Genomic DNA, 16,904 nt, shown 5'->3' on the forward strand with positions numbered 1-16,904 from the left:
ATGTTTATAGCAGCTTTATTCACAACTGCCAAAACTTGGAAGCAACCATTCATAGGTGAATGGATAAACAAATTGTGGTACATTCAGACAGTAGAATCTTATTCAACAATAAAAAGAATTGAGCTGTCAAGCCATGAAAGGACATGGAGGAAGCTTAAATGTGTATTGCTGAGTGAAAGAGTCCAGTCTGAGAAGGCTACATATTCTAACATTCCAATTATATGACATTCTGGAAGAGGCAAAACTCTGGAGACAGAAAAAAGATTAGGAGTTGCCTGGGGCCCAGGGGGAGAGGGGAGGGATGAACGGGGGATTTTGAGGTAGAGAAGCTATTCTGTATGATACCGTGATTGTGGACACATGACATTATGCAATGTCAAAATATATAGATATGTGTCAAATATAGATTTGACACATATATATAGATATACGTGTCAAAATCTATAGAATGTACAAGAGGAGAAGTGAGCCCTAATGTAAACTGTGGACTTTAGGTAGTAATAATGCATCGGATCCTGGCTCATCAACTGTAACAAATGTAACACTCTAATACAAAATGTTATAATGGAGGAAACTTTAGGGGGGCAGGGAGAAGGGATATGTGGGAACTCTGTATTTTTTCACTTTTTTTCTATAAACCTAAAAATGCTGTAAAAAGTCTATTCATAAAAAAAAATCTTCAAAAGTGATTTCAAAAAGATTTCTGCTACCCACTCCTCTCTCCTTCAGGGCAGGGCTGGGCAAGCCCTCTCTCTCCCTTAGCAGCAGCCACCGGCAGATGCTGTCCCCTCCCCAGCCAATGCCCTGGGAGGGTTGGGGAGGGAATGGCTAAATGCACAGAACTTTCTCAGTTGGGAAAGGGAAATATCTCTCACCTGGCAGCAAGAGGAGCACATACACTATTTCTCCCAATCAGTTATCTGGCCTAGGATGATGTCCCTTGAGCACAGCGATTCCCTCCAGGCTGGAGCCAGTGCGACCCCACCATCCCATCCCTCACCAATGCATGCTGGGGGGTGGGGGGAGACTGTACACAAGCCTGGGACCAATGTGCAGTCCCCCTCCTCCCCCCCCCCCCCCGCCCAAGAGCACAAGGGAGTGGAGGGGGTGCAGGGGAGGCCTCTTCTCCTCTCAGCAGGTTGCCCCCAGCTTTGCCCTTGAGGGAGGATAGGGTGAGGAAGTCAGGTCACTGGCCCAGGGGAGAGAAAGTGGATCCCTAAAGGGCAAGCAGAAGGCTGCCCTGAAATGGGAAGTAGTTGGCAATGACAGAGCCTACCTTACTGGGCTGTAGTGGGGTTAAAAGAGATACTTCATGAAAAACATTTAGCCCAGGGCAGGCACAGGAAGAGACCGGGAAGTATTCATTGACCACAACCGTTGGGTTACTCAACCCCATGCCGGTCCTCCTGCCGGGGAACAAGGCTGCTGATGGCACAAGGACGGGTGCCATCTGTTTTGCTCAGTCCTGGAGCCACGGTGCCTAACGGGATCTAGTCCATCCATTCCATCAGCAGCAGGTAGCTACTGAGTGTCACTTCCCTCTGCTAGGCACCGGTGATGCAGCCACAGCAACACAATGCCAGCCCCCGTGGGCTGTACAGTTCGGTGAGGGAGACACCGTCATCACATAAACACGGCAAGGTATGCCATTAGGAAGCAGAGCGTGCTGGAAGGATAAGAAGGCGGGTGGGACTAGGTCCAAGTGAGTGGGGAGAGGGGAGACGCGGGGTCAGGGAAGTAGCGGGGGGCCACAAAGGCCATGAGGAGAACTTTGGATTCCATTCTGGGAAAGCCAGTGGAACACTTGGAGCCCGGGAGTGACATAATCCAACACTTGGCTACTTGATGTGTGGTCCGTGGGCCAGAGTCTCCGGGAAGCCTGTTGGCAATGCAGGTGCTCAGCCCCATCCCAGACCTGCCGAGTGAGGATCTGCATTTCCACAGGATCCCCAGGTGATTCACGTGTATGTTTTGGGGAGCACAGCAATGATTCATATGTCTGAAGGATCATTCTGCTGTTCTGTTGAAGACAGACGATGCAGACAAGGCTGGGAGCGGGGAGACAAGCTGGGAGGCTGTGTGATAATCCTGGTGAAAGGTGACGGAGCCAGTAGGGCCCGCCTCTATCTGGAAGGCAGAGTTTACAGGGTCTGCTCATGGTGGGGGTGTGGGGGGGAAAGGGGGAAGGTCAGGAAGGACCCCAGGGATTTTGGCCTCATCGGTTAGGTGAGTGGTGGTGCCATCTGCCGTCCTGGGGATGGGGGGGGGGGGCGGGGGGTGAGCCAACAAAGGCTAATTGAATGAAAGAACAAATGAGACGCCACGAGGGCTCCCTGACCTGGTCTGCCCCCGTCGGTCTTCCTGCTGCTACCGGCCATCACATAAGCTCCCGGGTTGTTTCCAGCTGAAAAGGGGTCTGTCCCCCGGTTGTTATGACCCACAGGGATCAGTCTCACTGGGTGGGAGCTCTTCTCCCACTGACCACCCCCCCCCCCGCCCCAAGACCCCAGTTACCAGCTGTGCCACCTTGGACAACTTGCCTAACTTTTCTGGGCCCCGGTTTCCCTGAATGGATCCGTGAAAGGGTGGCCAGAGAGAGGCCCACGCCAGTGTCCAGCAGAATGAAATTGCTTTAAAGAAGGTGGTCTCGCCTTCCTTATCTCCCTAAGGGCACAGGCCCTCAGCCCGACCCATCAGGCCTCCCTTGGGGTCCCGCGCAGCCTCGGCCCACACTGTACAGTCTGTTTGCAGACCACTTAGAACAGAATGACCCAGGAGTCTTCCAATGTCCATTCCCCGCCGGCACCGCTGGCTTCTGTCTCCCTCAGGCAGACGCCTCGCCTCTGCGCAGAGTCCACCTCGCCCGGCACTGACTCCCCACCAGCTCAGCCAGCCTTCCCCCTGCTTAGAATCTCCCTCCCTGCCTGCAGGCCGGCTGTGCCCAGCCCAGTCAGAGCTGTGTCAGGCCAACCTGGAAAACGGAGCTAAAAAACCTCTTAACCCCAACTGACCCCGCAGCCAGGTGGCTGGGCGGCCCCAGATGGGAAGCCGGGGACTGAGGGGGCAGCACCCTGGCCCCCGACGAACAGGTGAGCCCCCCTGTCCCGGGAACCACTCCAGCCCCACCAGGTCTGTGCAGGGGCTGAAGCCCAGCTTGCCGGATCCAAGGGCAAGGAGACCTGTGCCATCCGCAGACTCTGGCAGCAAAGCTTGCTTTGAAGTACGAAGGCCTGAGACGGAAGGATGGAGGCAGAGAGACTGAGACCGAAAGGGCAAAGAAGGGAGACCGAGAGACTGAGAGTCAGAGACTGAAGGAGGGAGTGAGACAGAGAGAGAGACGGAGAGACAGAGAGACAAAGAGACTGAGGGCTAGCCCTTAGGCAGGTGGAAGAAATTCAGCACTGGCAAGGCTTAGGGGCAGCAGTTTGGTGGGGGGGGGGGGGGGGGACTCAGAATTTGTCTCCAAGCTGGGACAACCCAGTCAGAGACTAACTTTCCTTGAGGTTAAATGTTTGGAATGGCACTGTGGGTCACGATCGGGCCTGGGCCTGACAACTGGAAGTGGTGAAGGCCACTGGCTGTCCCCCCCCCACCGCCCCCGCCTCAGCTGCTGCCGCCCCCCTCAACTCCAGGGAGGAAAGAAGAGGGAGGTTCTCAGAGAGAGAAAGGCGGACACCGTCAATGACTTCAGTTACCTCTGAATCTGTTACAAAGCTCCAAGACAAGGTGGGACTTCTGGCTCCAAGCCTTGCTGTTAACCACTATTCCTTTTATAACTAAGTTTCTGGCCAATTTCTTTAAGCTCTGAAATACCAGAAGGTAATGAAGGTTGGAGTCCAGAGCTTGGGACTGCCTCTCCCCCACCTCACCCACCAGCCCCCATGGGCCCCTCTGTGTACCTCAGTTTTCCCAGGCCTGCTCAGCTTCCCCCATCACCACCCCCTTCAGAATAGTCATGAGAATCGAATAAAATGAATGTACCACAGCTCTGAGCTGTACACAAACGTCGAGGATGATTGTCCCCGTCGCTGGAACCTCTCCAGGCCCGAGGACACGTTCCCTAAGACACGCATGTGGATTGGATCGACTTCGAACAACACCATTTCAAAAGCACTTAGCCACCTGGCACTGTTTTCAGGCACCCGGCTGGGAGATAAGTGACCAAAATTCCTTTTCTAGAGGCTGCCTGACTGTGCACTATCCCCCAAAACCAGTGACACACCCTTCCACGGAGGATCACGTCTGGAGAAGACGAGTGAGGAGAACGGGGCGGTGGAGGGGGTGGGGGTGGTTACGTGTGTTTGCCCACCGGCTCCTGGGGCGTGCGGTCGGGAGACATCCCCCCCCCCTCGCCCCACCCCTCCCCCTCTCCTCTCCAGCCTCCCCGGCCTGTGCTCCTGCAGCCATTGCCTGTCACTGCTGAACAATAGGCCCTGCGAGCAGCTGGCGGCTCAGCCGCCCTGCCTGGTGGGGTGGGGGGAGGGAGGGGGGCCGCCGGCAGGCTGCGGGGCTGGGGTTCCCAGCTCCAGGGACAATGCCAGCGTGTGCGCCTTCTCAGTCATGCACACACTGCGCCATCCCAGAAGCCCCCAAGGCTGGCACTGGTGCCCTCAGAGCAGCGGGCTCCTCCTACCAAGTGTTTCTGCAAAATCCCCGAGGCCTGGCCCCAGCGTCCAGAGATGCTGGCGGAGTCCCCAGGATTCTAACTTGCAGCCAGGGAGAGCCACGGGCCCCAGCATGTGGCGTGTGCGCAGTCCTGCCCCCTTCTTTTGCCACTGAGCCAACCGAGTCCCCGAGACAGGGAGTGGCTCATCCAAGGTCCACAGAGCGCCAGGATGAGGGAACGTAGGTGGCATTCGGCCCTGTAGAGCAGTCCTAACTGCTGGTTCACTGCTGGCCTCACTGGGACATCTTCCTCTTGTCCCTCAGGGCAATGCCTCAGTGTGCCAGAGGGATCCACACCCCTATGAAGAAGAGGAGAGGTGAAGGGGCTTGTTGGAGGTCAGGCAAGTGGAAGAGGTAAAGCTCAGATTGGGATGATGTCTCCTGATTCCCTCACCTTGCCCCGCCTCGGAGCATTAGCCCGCCCTCCCCATCCCCCATGACAGCAGGAGCAATGAATGATGGGCCATAGAAGAGGGTGCTAAAGGGATTCTAAGAGTCAGAGAGGCCCGCCCAACCCACAATCCCAGCTCTGCGACCTTCGGGAAATTTCTTAACCTCTCTGAGCCTGGACTCCCTCTTCTGGAAAGCTGAGGTGGTAAGATAAACCTCAAAGGGCTGGAGCAAAGAGTCCATGAGATCACACGCCAGCACTCATGGATGTCTGGCACATGTGAACGCTCAGTAAGTGGTAACCCTGGAGACCGTTACTCGAGATTCAGTCAAAGATTCCTTTCCAAGAGGAGCAAAAAGGAAATGAAAAGCAAGGATGAAAGAGGCAACAGGCACGCTGGGACCCCAGATTGCCACACACGCTCAGAGCACAGTCCTCAGTAATCATACGGCTGACCATCACGACAAGTATGGTGTTAGGAAATGGTAGTGTCCCCGCACAACGTGCCTCCTGCATCAAGATGCCCCAGCTTTGCCTTGCGGCTCAACCTGAAACAACACCCTGAGCGGAGACGTGGATTTTAGCCTTGCCCCCTGTTGTGCTCAGCCACAGCTAATGTGTGTGGACTTCTTTTTTGAATGTCCTGGAACTAAGTACTTTACCTGTATGGACTCATTTAATCACCACCATCGCGTGAAATCAGCTCGATCATTACCCTCATCTTCTAGATGAGAAAGCCGAGGCACAGGGAGATTTGGGAGCTTGCCCAAGGTCACAGGCTACGAATGGCGGCGCCAGGATTCAAGCTCAGGCAGTCTGGTTGCTGAGCCAAACTCTGAACCCCAAAGCCATAAGCTATGTCTTGCATTAGACAATAATCACCTTCTCTCTCTGCGTCTCAGCTTTCATATCTGTAAAATGGGGCCTTTTTGCCACAAGAGCCACGTCTAAGCCTCCTCCCAGGTCTTAAACTCTGTGAAGATGTCCACTCTTGTGTGACTTTGCTGACTGTTCTGCCTTCTCGGGCCCTTGCAGCCCCACCCCCAGCACTCGGTACCCTTGAGACTCCTGCCCCTGAAACCTGTACTGTATCCAGTTTACATAAGCCTTTGAGCACAGGGACAGTGCCCTGCCCCACTATGGGGCCCCAGCTATGATCAGACACCATCCTAAGCATTACATGGTTTGCATAGACCAGGGTTCGGCAAACTTTTTCTGTTAAGGAACAAATATTTAAATTTTGAGAGCCATATGGTATGGTATGGTCTTGTGCCATTGTATAGGACAGCAGCCGCAGACAATACACAAATAAATAAATGCGGTTGACTTCCAACAAAAGTTTACCTGAACAAACAGGCCGTGGGCAGGATTTGGCCCAAGGGCCGTGGTCGGCTGACCTCTGGCAGAGATGAACATCACAAGGTCACAGAACAGCAGAAAGTAGTGGAGGGAACAGATGGTGCAGAGCTAACCTAAGACAGGCAGGACTTGCTAAGAGCATTTACAGAGGTCTGCAGAGCCCCCGGCAAAGGAAGAGGTTGGCTCTGAGTCAGGAGATGCAGAGAAAGCTTCCTGGACAGGCTCCTGAGCTTGGCCTTGGAATGACGGGTAGAATTTCTACAAGCAGAATAGGGACACAAGCAAGGGCACACGTTGTGCTGGGAATGGGGGCATCCAGAGGGTTGGGATGGGAGCGGCCCTGGGACCCAGACAAAGAAGACGGAGTTCTGTGCTTCTCCCATATGGTAGAGAAGAGAACAACAGGGCTTTTCTCTTTTTTTAATTCAACAGAAATCTTGAGTGCCTACTATGTGCTAGGCACGACTGTGGGCATGAGGATAGACGATGCTCATAATTTGCGTTTTCATTGCACCGTTAACATTTTCGAAGATTTAGGAGCTACGACTTTATCTTGCCCTCACAAGCTCAGAGAGAGTGAGTGATTTGCCCAAGTTCTATCTCTAATTAATAGCAGATGCTCGTATTCCAGAGACAAACCACTCTACCGAGCAACAGATTCTTATTTCTAGTTGCCTAATGAGTATCTCCACCGGAATGTCTGGAAAGAGCTCACCCTGCCTGTTCCTCTCTCCTACAGGAGTTTGCTAGGGCTGCCCTAGCAAAGTACCACAGACCGAGAGGCTTAAACCACAGAAATGTATTGTTGCGCAGGCTGGAAGTCAGAGATCCAGGTGTGGGCTGGGCTGGTTCCTCCTGAGGGCTGTGGGGGAGGATCTGCTCCGTGCCTGTCCCCTAGCTTCTTGTGCTTTGCTGGCAGGCTTTGGTGTTCCTTGTAGGCCGATCTCTGCCTTCATCTTCACATGGTGTCCTCCCTATGTGCTTGTCTATGTCAAGATCTCCCCCTTTTTCTAATAAGGCCACTAGTCAAATTGGGTTAGGGCCCACCCTAATAGCCTCATTTTAATTTGATTATTTCTGTTGAAGACCCTATTTCCGAATTAAGGTCACACTCTGAGGTACTGGGGGGTTAAGACTTCAACACATTTTTTGGAGCACACAATTCAACCCATATCACTTCCCCAACACCAAACCCTCCCCCCCCAAATATTCCACTGCTGGTTGAATTGAACCCTCATTATACAGGCCCCTCGTATCTAGCTCCATTTGCTCACCAGCTGGTATGGTGACCCAGAATTGCCTGGGCCAGGCAAGGCTGGACCCCATGACTCCCATCACAGATGGCCCAAGGAGCTGGCACAGGATCTCCTCCATGAGCCTCTGGAAGATGAGGGAAGGCCAGATTGTGTAAACTGGGGATGGGAGGAAGGGGCACCGCTGGAGGACGTGGAACACATTCACAGACGACTGGTGCTTTGTAACGTCAACTGTAGCAGCAAGGGTGTTAGAGAAACCACTGTGGTGGTTACAGTAGATAGGAAGCTAGATAGGAAACGGCTGCAGGCAGGGAGGGGAGAGGGCCAGGGTTTGGGGAAACTGTGGTAGGGATGGAGAGCAGGAGGCAGGAGACCTCGCACATTGGGGAACAGAGTGGCTGGCACTGGAGAGAGGCCCGAAGGGAAAGGATCAGCTCCCCGTGGGGAAACACGGTGAGTGTGAGATGGCAAAGGTTGGCAGATACTTAACTCCAGAGCTCGGGAGAGAGGCAGGAGCTGGAAACAAGTTTTCAGAGTCATGAGCGGATTAGGTCCCCCTGGGAGAGAGACAGCTGGGGGAGAGAAGGGAGAATAGGGAGGTCGAGAAGGGCCCAAGAGGCAGGGGGAGAACCAGGAGGGAAATGTGCTCCTGGGGCTGAGAAGGTGTGAGAAAGTCAACGGCCCCAACTCTGGCACAGGCCGGGGGGGGGGGGGGGGGGGGGGGGTGGGAAGAGAGAAGAAGATCCTTAACACAAGCAAATTGTGACGAACCAACGAGCTGGTTGCGCTCCAGTCAGAAGGAAACTGCGAACACGCCTCTCTCATCTTTTAACTGTTTATTGTATAATATAAAACTACAAAAGTAAGACTGCTCATTTCCATGTACATTTAATCTGTCCAATTGTTTAGATTACAGCCCAAACCTACATGTGAATACAGCTATCTGGGTTCCGATGTAACGTCTGTAATATTGCATAGAAAAGGCACAGCTCTCAGGTCTGTGGGGGAAAGGTTACACCTCCTTTTTGACAAAAGCCTTCCTCAAAAACCATGCACCAAACATGTCACTATGTACATCTTTTCCAAAAGCTTGTTTGCTTGTATGGACTGCACTTCTCTTCCAAACTTGGTATCCCCAAAAGACATCCAAAATTTTTATTGGCTTTGTCTGCAATAGCATTTGATCCTGGCTAATTTTCAAGAACCATTTAGATTCACTCTTAAGAAGCACTGAGAACAATTGTACACAAGCAGGACGCACACACCTCGCTGCCTTTGGCAGTCACAGGAAGTTAACCATTTGCAGCCAGAACAAGTTAAATATGCTCTTTTCAATATTCTCAGAAAATGGAGAAAGGTCCAATATGTAACAGCAAAGTTTTGAAACTAAGACAATTCATATAGCGGGTAACAATCGCTGCACAAAGTAGAGTCTTTTTTTTTTTTTTTTTTTTTTACATCTGTCATTTAAGAAGGCTGCCCTGCAGTATTCATAATTCATTGTTTACCACAAAGGTGGTTAATAAATTTAAGCTTTAAAAATGATCTGTAAGATGATACTTTGGCTCTTTGGAGCTTATGTATTCAAGAAATTTTCCTTGATTGACCTCAGGGCAGTTGGGATATTCCACGGGGATATGGCAATAAAAGCTCAATTGATAAAGACACTCGAGGTGCAGTGGAGGCTCTGGCCAGTTCCCACCCTTTGGTGTGAACGAGGGTGTCGGTGTGATTGCCCCTGCTGTCAGGAAGAGAAAGTGTTACTAAAAAAAGTTTTAAAAATATCAACCCTTTGATGCTTGATTTTCTTAAAAATTTGGAGGTATTGAAACATTCCTCATCCATACCTTTTGCATATTTCAAATAGACCTAGATGAGAGAAGAGGAGAAAACTGAATGTGGGCTGAGCATACACGATGAGAAGACCCAGGGGTCTGGCTCGGACCCCCTCTGAATACAGATTGACATTCCTACAAGAGAATACATTCCTACCATACATTCTGCACATGTTACGATCCAGATGTTGTTAGAGCTCCACAGTAAAATAAATATATTTACATGGAAAAAAAAAAGGAATAAATAACTTATGAAAAAAAATCACTTCAAATTCAAAGCTCTTATTATTCTGCTCTCATCTTGTCACTTCATTGCACATCACTGTCAATAATTTTCCTCTCCCAGCCCCACCCGGCACGTCTTTCCCGTAAAAGCACCTCCAACCGCCTGCCTGACTCTGAATGCCACGCGATGTCCTTTAGAAAGGGGGAAGGCGCTGCTGCCCCGTGGCATCTGGAAGCACATCCCACACTCAAGACAGGGACTTGGAGATCACAGCCAGGCCCGCGTGCTTCCCCACTGGGACACCGCCTTGTGAAAATAAGACTAAGATAACTTGAACACCCGATGGTTTTGTTCTTTTAGAAACGGGCCACCGATTTCCCATGTCTTCCTCAGCAGACCTTCAATGTCAAGCCTTTGTGGCAAGGGTGTCCAGAGTTAAAAAGCATTTGCCCGCTGTTGTTGGGGGTTTTCTGTTTTGATTTTGAAGCCCAGCCTTACAAATATGAGAGAGTCAGAGAACCATGTTTGGGCAACACTTTGCTGTGCTTATTTGAACTGTTGCCCAACATATGGGATTTGTTTAAACACACGATTTGCTAATCCAACCAAAGTACAGTTGTTGTAAGTTACTGTAAATCAGTTTTTAACAATGGCAAATCAACCGCCTTCCCCTGTTATTGTTCAGAATAATCAACACTATTGTGTCTGTATACGTGTGTGTATGTGTGCGGCATGTGGCGAGCCCGCCGGGTCCTCCCGTTATCGAAAGCATGGCGTCTGGGCTGACTTGTTCTCCACAGGAAAAGGAAGCTCTTAAAATGGACAGGCACAGTGACACCGGAAGCATCTACAACAACCCTCACCTTAACTCTATGGTCCCCGGTCCTATCAAAGGAGATGACGCGTCTGCAGCAGTTAAGAGGTGTCCAGGTAGAGGTTGCTCGTAGGAGAACAAGTGCAATTTGATCTGTTTCTCACTGCTCTACTGAGTTGACAATTAGCCTTTAAAAACACATTCAAGTGGGGGAAAAGTAAATTCGAATACAGAAAAGTTTAATCATATCATACAGAAATCGTTTGCTTAGACGAGCAGTTCCTTCATCACAAATGTGTTTGCTTTGCCATGTGCATTATAAAAATAAAACTATCTATGGCTTGTTTAAAGTGCCATTTTATAAAGCTGTCTTTTTTTAATTGGCCAGAAGGACTCAATTTTTATCCATGGCAAGAAGTGAGCAGAACTGGTGACTGAATATTGACAAATGACCAACAACAAAGACAACGACAATAACACAAATCCCATAATTTAAAAATTCTTAAATAAATATAAAAGTTATTCCTAAAGAAGCCATCTGCATTTCAACAATATAGGTTGTAACCAGCTAAAGTACCATTGGAAGAAAGAAAAAAACTGAAACGAAAAGGCCACCAACAATTTCGGCAACAAGCATGATACATTGCAAGTGTTTTAAAATTAAATGTACACCACTAGGAATAAAGAGCGACTTCTCAAGTGTTCCGGGTGGGGGCGGGGGAGGGGGTGGCAGGGAGGCAAGGGGAAGGAGGAGAAACATGCATAGAAAGTCCTGTCTGTGTTATTTGGGTAAAACAGCCTTGTAAAAGTGTAGTTAAAGCAGTTGATCCAAGGAAGCAACCAGATTGGAAGCTGTGACATAATGGTACCAACTCCAGGTTCTAGAGCCACGGCTGTTACAAGACAGCATCCCCAGGCTGGGCAGAGGTGAGCGGAGCTCGCTGTGGTGATCATGAAGATGACATTTTCAGCACTTAGCAACAGAGGGAACAAAAGCTCTAGGGAAGGGAAGCTGGAAAAGACAACTGAGCAACACGGTGGATGCCTTCTGGGGGTAGTTTCTTCCTTACGAGCCCTAAGCATCTGCAATAGGGTTTCGTTCCACAAAGAGGTTGGTTAATTTTCAGAAAATTTTGTTCTCATGTAAAATTTCCGGTCATCGTAAAAATTACGCCAAAAGGGAAAGAGTTGGGGTTTTGTTTAAAAAAATAAAAACAATTAAAAGCACAAACTTGGCATAAATACAGTGAGTATTCGGTAGGCTTCCCCTCAAGAGAGGGAGCTAAAGAGAACCATCACTTCAACCCCCCAGCTCCGTGGCCATCTCCCGCCAACTGCTTAATGCAAGTTTGATGAGCAGACGCGGCTCTGGCTTTGGAAGTCACAGTGCTGGCGGGTGTTCATGCCAGGGGGTTGGTGCCTGTGAAATTTGGGTGTGATATTGCCTGGCCCTTTCTGAAAGCAGAGAGTGTGTGTGTGTGTGTGTGTGTGTGTGTGTGTGTGTGTGTTTGCATTTGGGGACATCAACTGTGGATTAATTTGACCCAATTTTCTCTTTGCACCAAACACATATAAAACATTACAACTCTATAAAAGTACAAGTGCAACTTGTACATCTGAAGTTTGCAGGAACTATGTGAGCAAATCCTATCAAAATAGCTATCTCATGTATAAACAGCATTTGTTTTTAGAAAAACAATATCATAAACTGCAGAATCTGTACAAAAATATAAAATAAATTTGGGCAGCAGTTTCTAAACAGCCATGTAAATGCAACACTTAGGAGGAGTAGTTAATGCCTCTAAAAAGGCTGAATTGCCAAGTCAACCTATACAGGGCGAAAATGCCAGAAAAGGTACTGAGATTATCTAAATAATATATATATATATTTTCTCTTTTTACCTCTTGCAATAAAACTTATAGAAAAAATAGACAAATATGCACATGCAATTTACAGCTTTTCCAACTTATTCCTTGTGCTTCACTTGAACTGTTTATTTCTGTCATTCAGCATAGCCACATTGTCTTCAAAAGCATTCTTTCCTATTCCAGGGCAGTAGGTCTCCGAGGACCACTCCAAAAAAAAAAAAAAAAAAAAGCATATTAAAAGTGGTCAGACGTGGATGAAGGCACTCCAACTCTGCTCAAAGCAAAAACTAGTGTGATCCTTTTGTAAAACGATCTTTTCCTCTGAAAAAGGCAAGCAAGGGTGCATGCACAGTGCGGAGAGCTGTGGGGTGCAGGGACACTCGCAGGGTCTGGGCGGCGCGGGCGCCGGGCCGGGGCTCTTAGGACCCGACCAGCACCTCCATGATGTGGTCCAGCTCCGTGAGGTCCATTTTGAAAGGCTGACTCGGGGCGACCGGCTGACTGCTGTAAGGGGCCAGAGTCTTGAGGAGGTCGTCGGCCGACACCGGGGCCATCTTCGAGGCCGGCCCCGAGGCAGACGTGCAGGGGTCGAAGTCGTACATGGACGTGTCGATGTCGGCAAACAGGATGTCGTCCAGGGTCAAGTCTGTCAGAAACCCCGTGGACGTCGTGATTTCAAAGTTCCCGGGCAGAGAGTCCATCAGCTTCGGGTCTTCGGCTTTCGGGCCGCCCGGCGCGCCGGAGCCCCCTCGGGAGCTGTCGGGCGCTGCGGCTGCGGCTGCGGCCCCGGGGGAGGTAGACGTGGGACAGAGCTCCTCGATCTCGTCCAGGGCGGAGGAGAAGCTGTCCTTCTCCGGCGGGGGCGCTGGGGCCGACAGTCTGGCGGCAGCCGCGGGCGGCGCGGCCGGGGAAGTGCAAAACGTGTCGTCGGCGTCGTCCTCGAGCAGCGAGGCGGGCGTGAGGCAGGCGTCCAGCGGCGTAGAGCTCCCGAGGTCGCAGGCGTGCGCGGGCGGGGGCGCGGGGGCGCTGAGGGCGGGCAGCGCCGCCTCCCGGTAGCTGTCGCTCAGCGAGTCGGGCGGGGGAGAGGCGGTGGCGGTGGCGGCGGCGGCGGCGGCGGCGGCGGAGGCGAACACCGGCCTCAGGCTGCCTTCCTGTTTGAGCTCCTCCTGGATCCGCCGCAACATGTTGTTGATCAGAACGGTCTTTTGCAAGCTGGGCTCTGTGAGAGGCCTGTGGTTATAGAGTTTCATAAGGGAAATGTTGAAGATAGTCTGGCGCTGTAAGGTGTAAGACACCTTGGATGGCCCATCGGAGGGAGACAGGATTTTGCCTTCCAGCCCATCTTCATGCTCGTCAAACTTCCGTTTTTCTCCTTTACCCAACATATATCTGCGAAGGAGAAAGGAAGGAAATGGAATCAATGACACGAAAACTAACTTCGACCCTGAAAAAGACGCTGATTCGGAGGTCGGGCCTGGGACTCCGGTTCCTTGCCCAAGGTTACGTAGAAGAGTCGGATTAACTGGGGAGAAGATCTTTCGGAATACGAGAGTATTGGGAAATCTACCTTTGTATGCTGGTGGAGCAATTTTTATCACTAGGTAGTCTGGTGAATGTATTTCTTGAGAAATGTGTACGACACAGACAAGTTAAACGTTACCATGGAAACCATGATTTTGACTTTCTCCACTCGTGCGCTTGCGTTCGCTTGCCTAACATTACCATGCAGGTTCAATTTCCCTCCCCTAAACAGATTTATTTTTAAAGCCCAAGAAAACACTTACAATGCTAGGACCTAACAGATAAAGGTGTCACAGATTACATCTCGAACACATCTTGAACGATTAAAAGAACCAAGCTGGAGAAGGGGGGCGGGGGGGGGGATGTACAATTTTGGTAGAACCTTGCGTGCTTTCAAAATGCCTTTTCCTTCCTCATTATGCATAGAGACTCTCTGCCTGTTTGGTGACATGTGGTGAAGCACTTGGCCTGTGTTAAATGACCACAGCGATGGAGCCGCCACTGCTTTTCAGCCTAGAATAAAGTGGAGGAATGCGGTTTTCCCAGTCCAAGTTCCTTGGCTCACTTTGATTGCATAGTTACGTCTGAATGCAACTGGGACGAGTTTAAAAGTACTTTGTTCTGATTATAAGCATTGCTGTTTGAGGACGTGAGACACTTCATAACAAAATACCTACTGTGATTCCAGAGATACATACGTATTTCAAAAAACCCCAACCACCTGACATCTCAGACCTTGAGCATCTGGGAATGGCTTGGCTCTGAACTGCTGCCCCGCCTCACCTGACGCTCACAGCCTAGGCCGGCTCCTCGCCTGCTCCCGCCTTAGTGAAGACCCCCCTCAGCTAGCTGCGTCTTCTGGAGAGGGGTCCTTCCTTTCGGAACTTCTGCCATCTAAATAGAACGATTCCAAGTCCCCTGGCCTTTGCCTCACAGACCTCACTTTCGAACCATTTAATCAAGAAAGTTGTTCTCATGCCATCCAGACCAGAGAAGACATGGTTCCAACCAAGCCAGGCTGGTGCTTGCCCGCCCACCCTCTCTGCAGCACCTACCCACAGGCGAGTGTTAATCCTCTCGTCCATGCCACTCACTCTTTGATACCTTCACATACAAGTACTTTGTACTTCGCCAATTTTTTCTTCTAAAAGTGACCTGCCTTTTACTGGATTGCTTCAGTAAAAGGCAGGATTTTGACGGAGCCTCATTCAGTCCTTTAGATTTACTCATTCTGCATCTATGCTGTCTTGGGCACTCTGCCCAAGAGTCCCATCTGGGAGTCCCACAGATGAATAAAGCCTGGTCTTCAAGGGGCTGAGTATCATCTCCTACACCTCATTATCATTTTGAATTGAGTCTCATCCTAAGGGAATAAGGCTAACCATAACAAAACTGCACAGATCTTCCTTGCAACACTTTGTTAAGGAAGGCCACGCTGCCCCCCCCCCAAGATGGACAAACAACATGCAGGGGGTCACAGAGCCTGGTACGCAAGTTCCACTGGAAGTGACTGCCTTCACATGCCTCGGTCTCTGGGAGAGAAAGATGGCCACGACCCGTCAATGTCAGAATCAGCCTGAGAACTTGTTAATGTTCATAAAGAATATACAGTTACTTATATGAAACGCCTTCCTTCATAAACATGAAGAAAATGGATGTCAATCACAAGGACCAAAGACCAGCCCACAATGTTCTCTGAGGGAAGGCAGATGTGACTTCTGTATCTAATACTCCCCATGACAAAAACCTTTCCTACTGTTCAGTACTAAAAAGTCTCATTTGTATATATACTTTGCATAGAACATTTCCTATCTAAAGTACCTGTGCTACTTAAATGTGAGTGTGCATCAGAGAGGTGATTTCACTTCACATTACAGGACACTTTCCCCTTTAGGCCTTAGAAGTGTTACTGGATGGCTGTGTTTTGCGACAGTTACACTATTGTATCTCCTTAAAATTTAAGCATTTAAATATTCATTTCTAGAAAAATTCCATTTTTGCCAAAGAGCTCACTGAGTGCATTTAATTCTCATATAAAGCTGTTAGATGGTCTATGTTGTAGGTTATAATGTAATCTCACCCAATACATGTGAATCTGTGTGAGAATACACAAATTCATACAAATACACTCTAAATGTGTGTTTCCCAAAGTGTGGTCTGTAGAAGGTGCCGGTCTGTGAACTGTTACTGGCCCACGATGAGTTAAACAGAGATACTGTATTATTTAGAAACGTTTACAGCAAATTTACAGAGTAATTCTGTGTCTGTAAATCTAATTTCTAAAATGAGGCTTCTCCTTTGTTTTTGTGTGTATATATATATATATATATATATATTTTTTTTTTTGAGAGAGAAAGAGAAGGAGAGCGAGCTTGAGTGGGGGAGAGCAGCAGAAGGGCAGAAAGAGAAAGGGAAAGAGAGAATCTTAAGCAGACTCTACATGCAGCACAGAGCCCGTTGCTAGGTTTGATCTCACAATCATGAGATGATGACCTGAGCTGAAATCAAGAGTCAGACACTTAACTGAGTGAGCCGCCCAGGCTCAGTACTTTTATTCCATTTCTCTAGTAAGTATTTTTATGTTTTACTAGAGTAAAGGAAAGAACAAGCAAGATGGTCCTTCATCACAAAAAGTTTGAGAAGCACTGTCCCAAAAATGTAAACCAAATAAATAACTAGAAAAAAAATTAGTAACCTCACTGCCACTTGGAATTTTCTGGGGGAGAGGTAACAGGTAAGACATCCTTTTCTTAGTCATCATTATAGGACTGTCTTTTTAAAGAGTTGTTGCCAGGTTAACAATAGGACTTTTTCAATAACTTTCTCAATAAGGATTATTTCTCTAGAAATAAACACTGGATCTGTGAAACTCGAATGTTTACCAAGCATGCAGCACCACAGGCATTTAGAGGAATTCCCACAGCTGAAGGAGATCGGTGGAGATGTTTTCAAAGAGATTTCAATGTGA

At 49.4% G+C, this 16,904-nt stretch overlaps 1 protein-coding gene across 4 annotated transcripts in view; it reads right to left on the reverse strand.

Moving 5' to 3' along the window:
* Window positions 1-8,492: 8,492 nt before the first annotated feature.
* SERTAD2 (SERTA domain containing 2) overlaps window positions 8,493-16,904 on the reverse strand; it is a 115,070-nt gene continuing 106,658 nt past the window's right edge. For all 4 annotated transcript variants that reach the window (XM_049650326.1, XM_049650329.1, XM_049650328.1 and 1 more), the window contains one exon: window positions 8,493-13,804. In XM_049650326.1, coding sequence (XP_049506283.1) covers window positions 12,835-13,800 — 966 coding nt within the window. In that variant the 5' untranslated portion in view covers window positions 13,801-13,804 and the 3' untranslated portion in view covers window positions 8,493-12,834. The remainder of the gene's footprint in view (window positions 13,805-16,904) is intronic.

This window comes from Panthera uncia (assembly GCF_023721935.1).
Source record: "Panthera uncia isolate 11264 chromosome A3 unlocalized genomic scaffold, Puncia_PCG_1.0 HiC_scaffold_11, whole genome shotgun sequence".
NCBI classification, from domain to species: domain Eukaryota; kingdom Metazoa; phylum Chordata; class Mammalia; order Carnivora; family Felidae; genus Panthera; species Panthera uncia.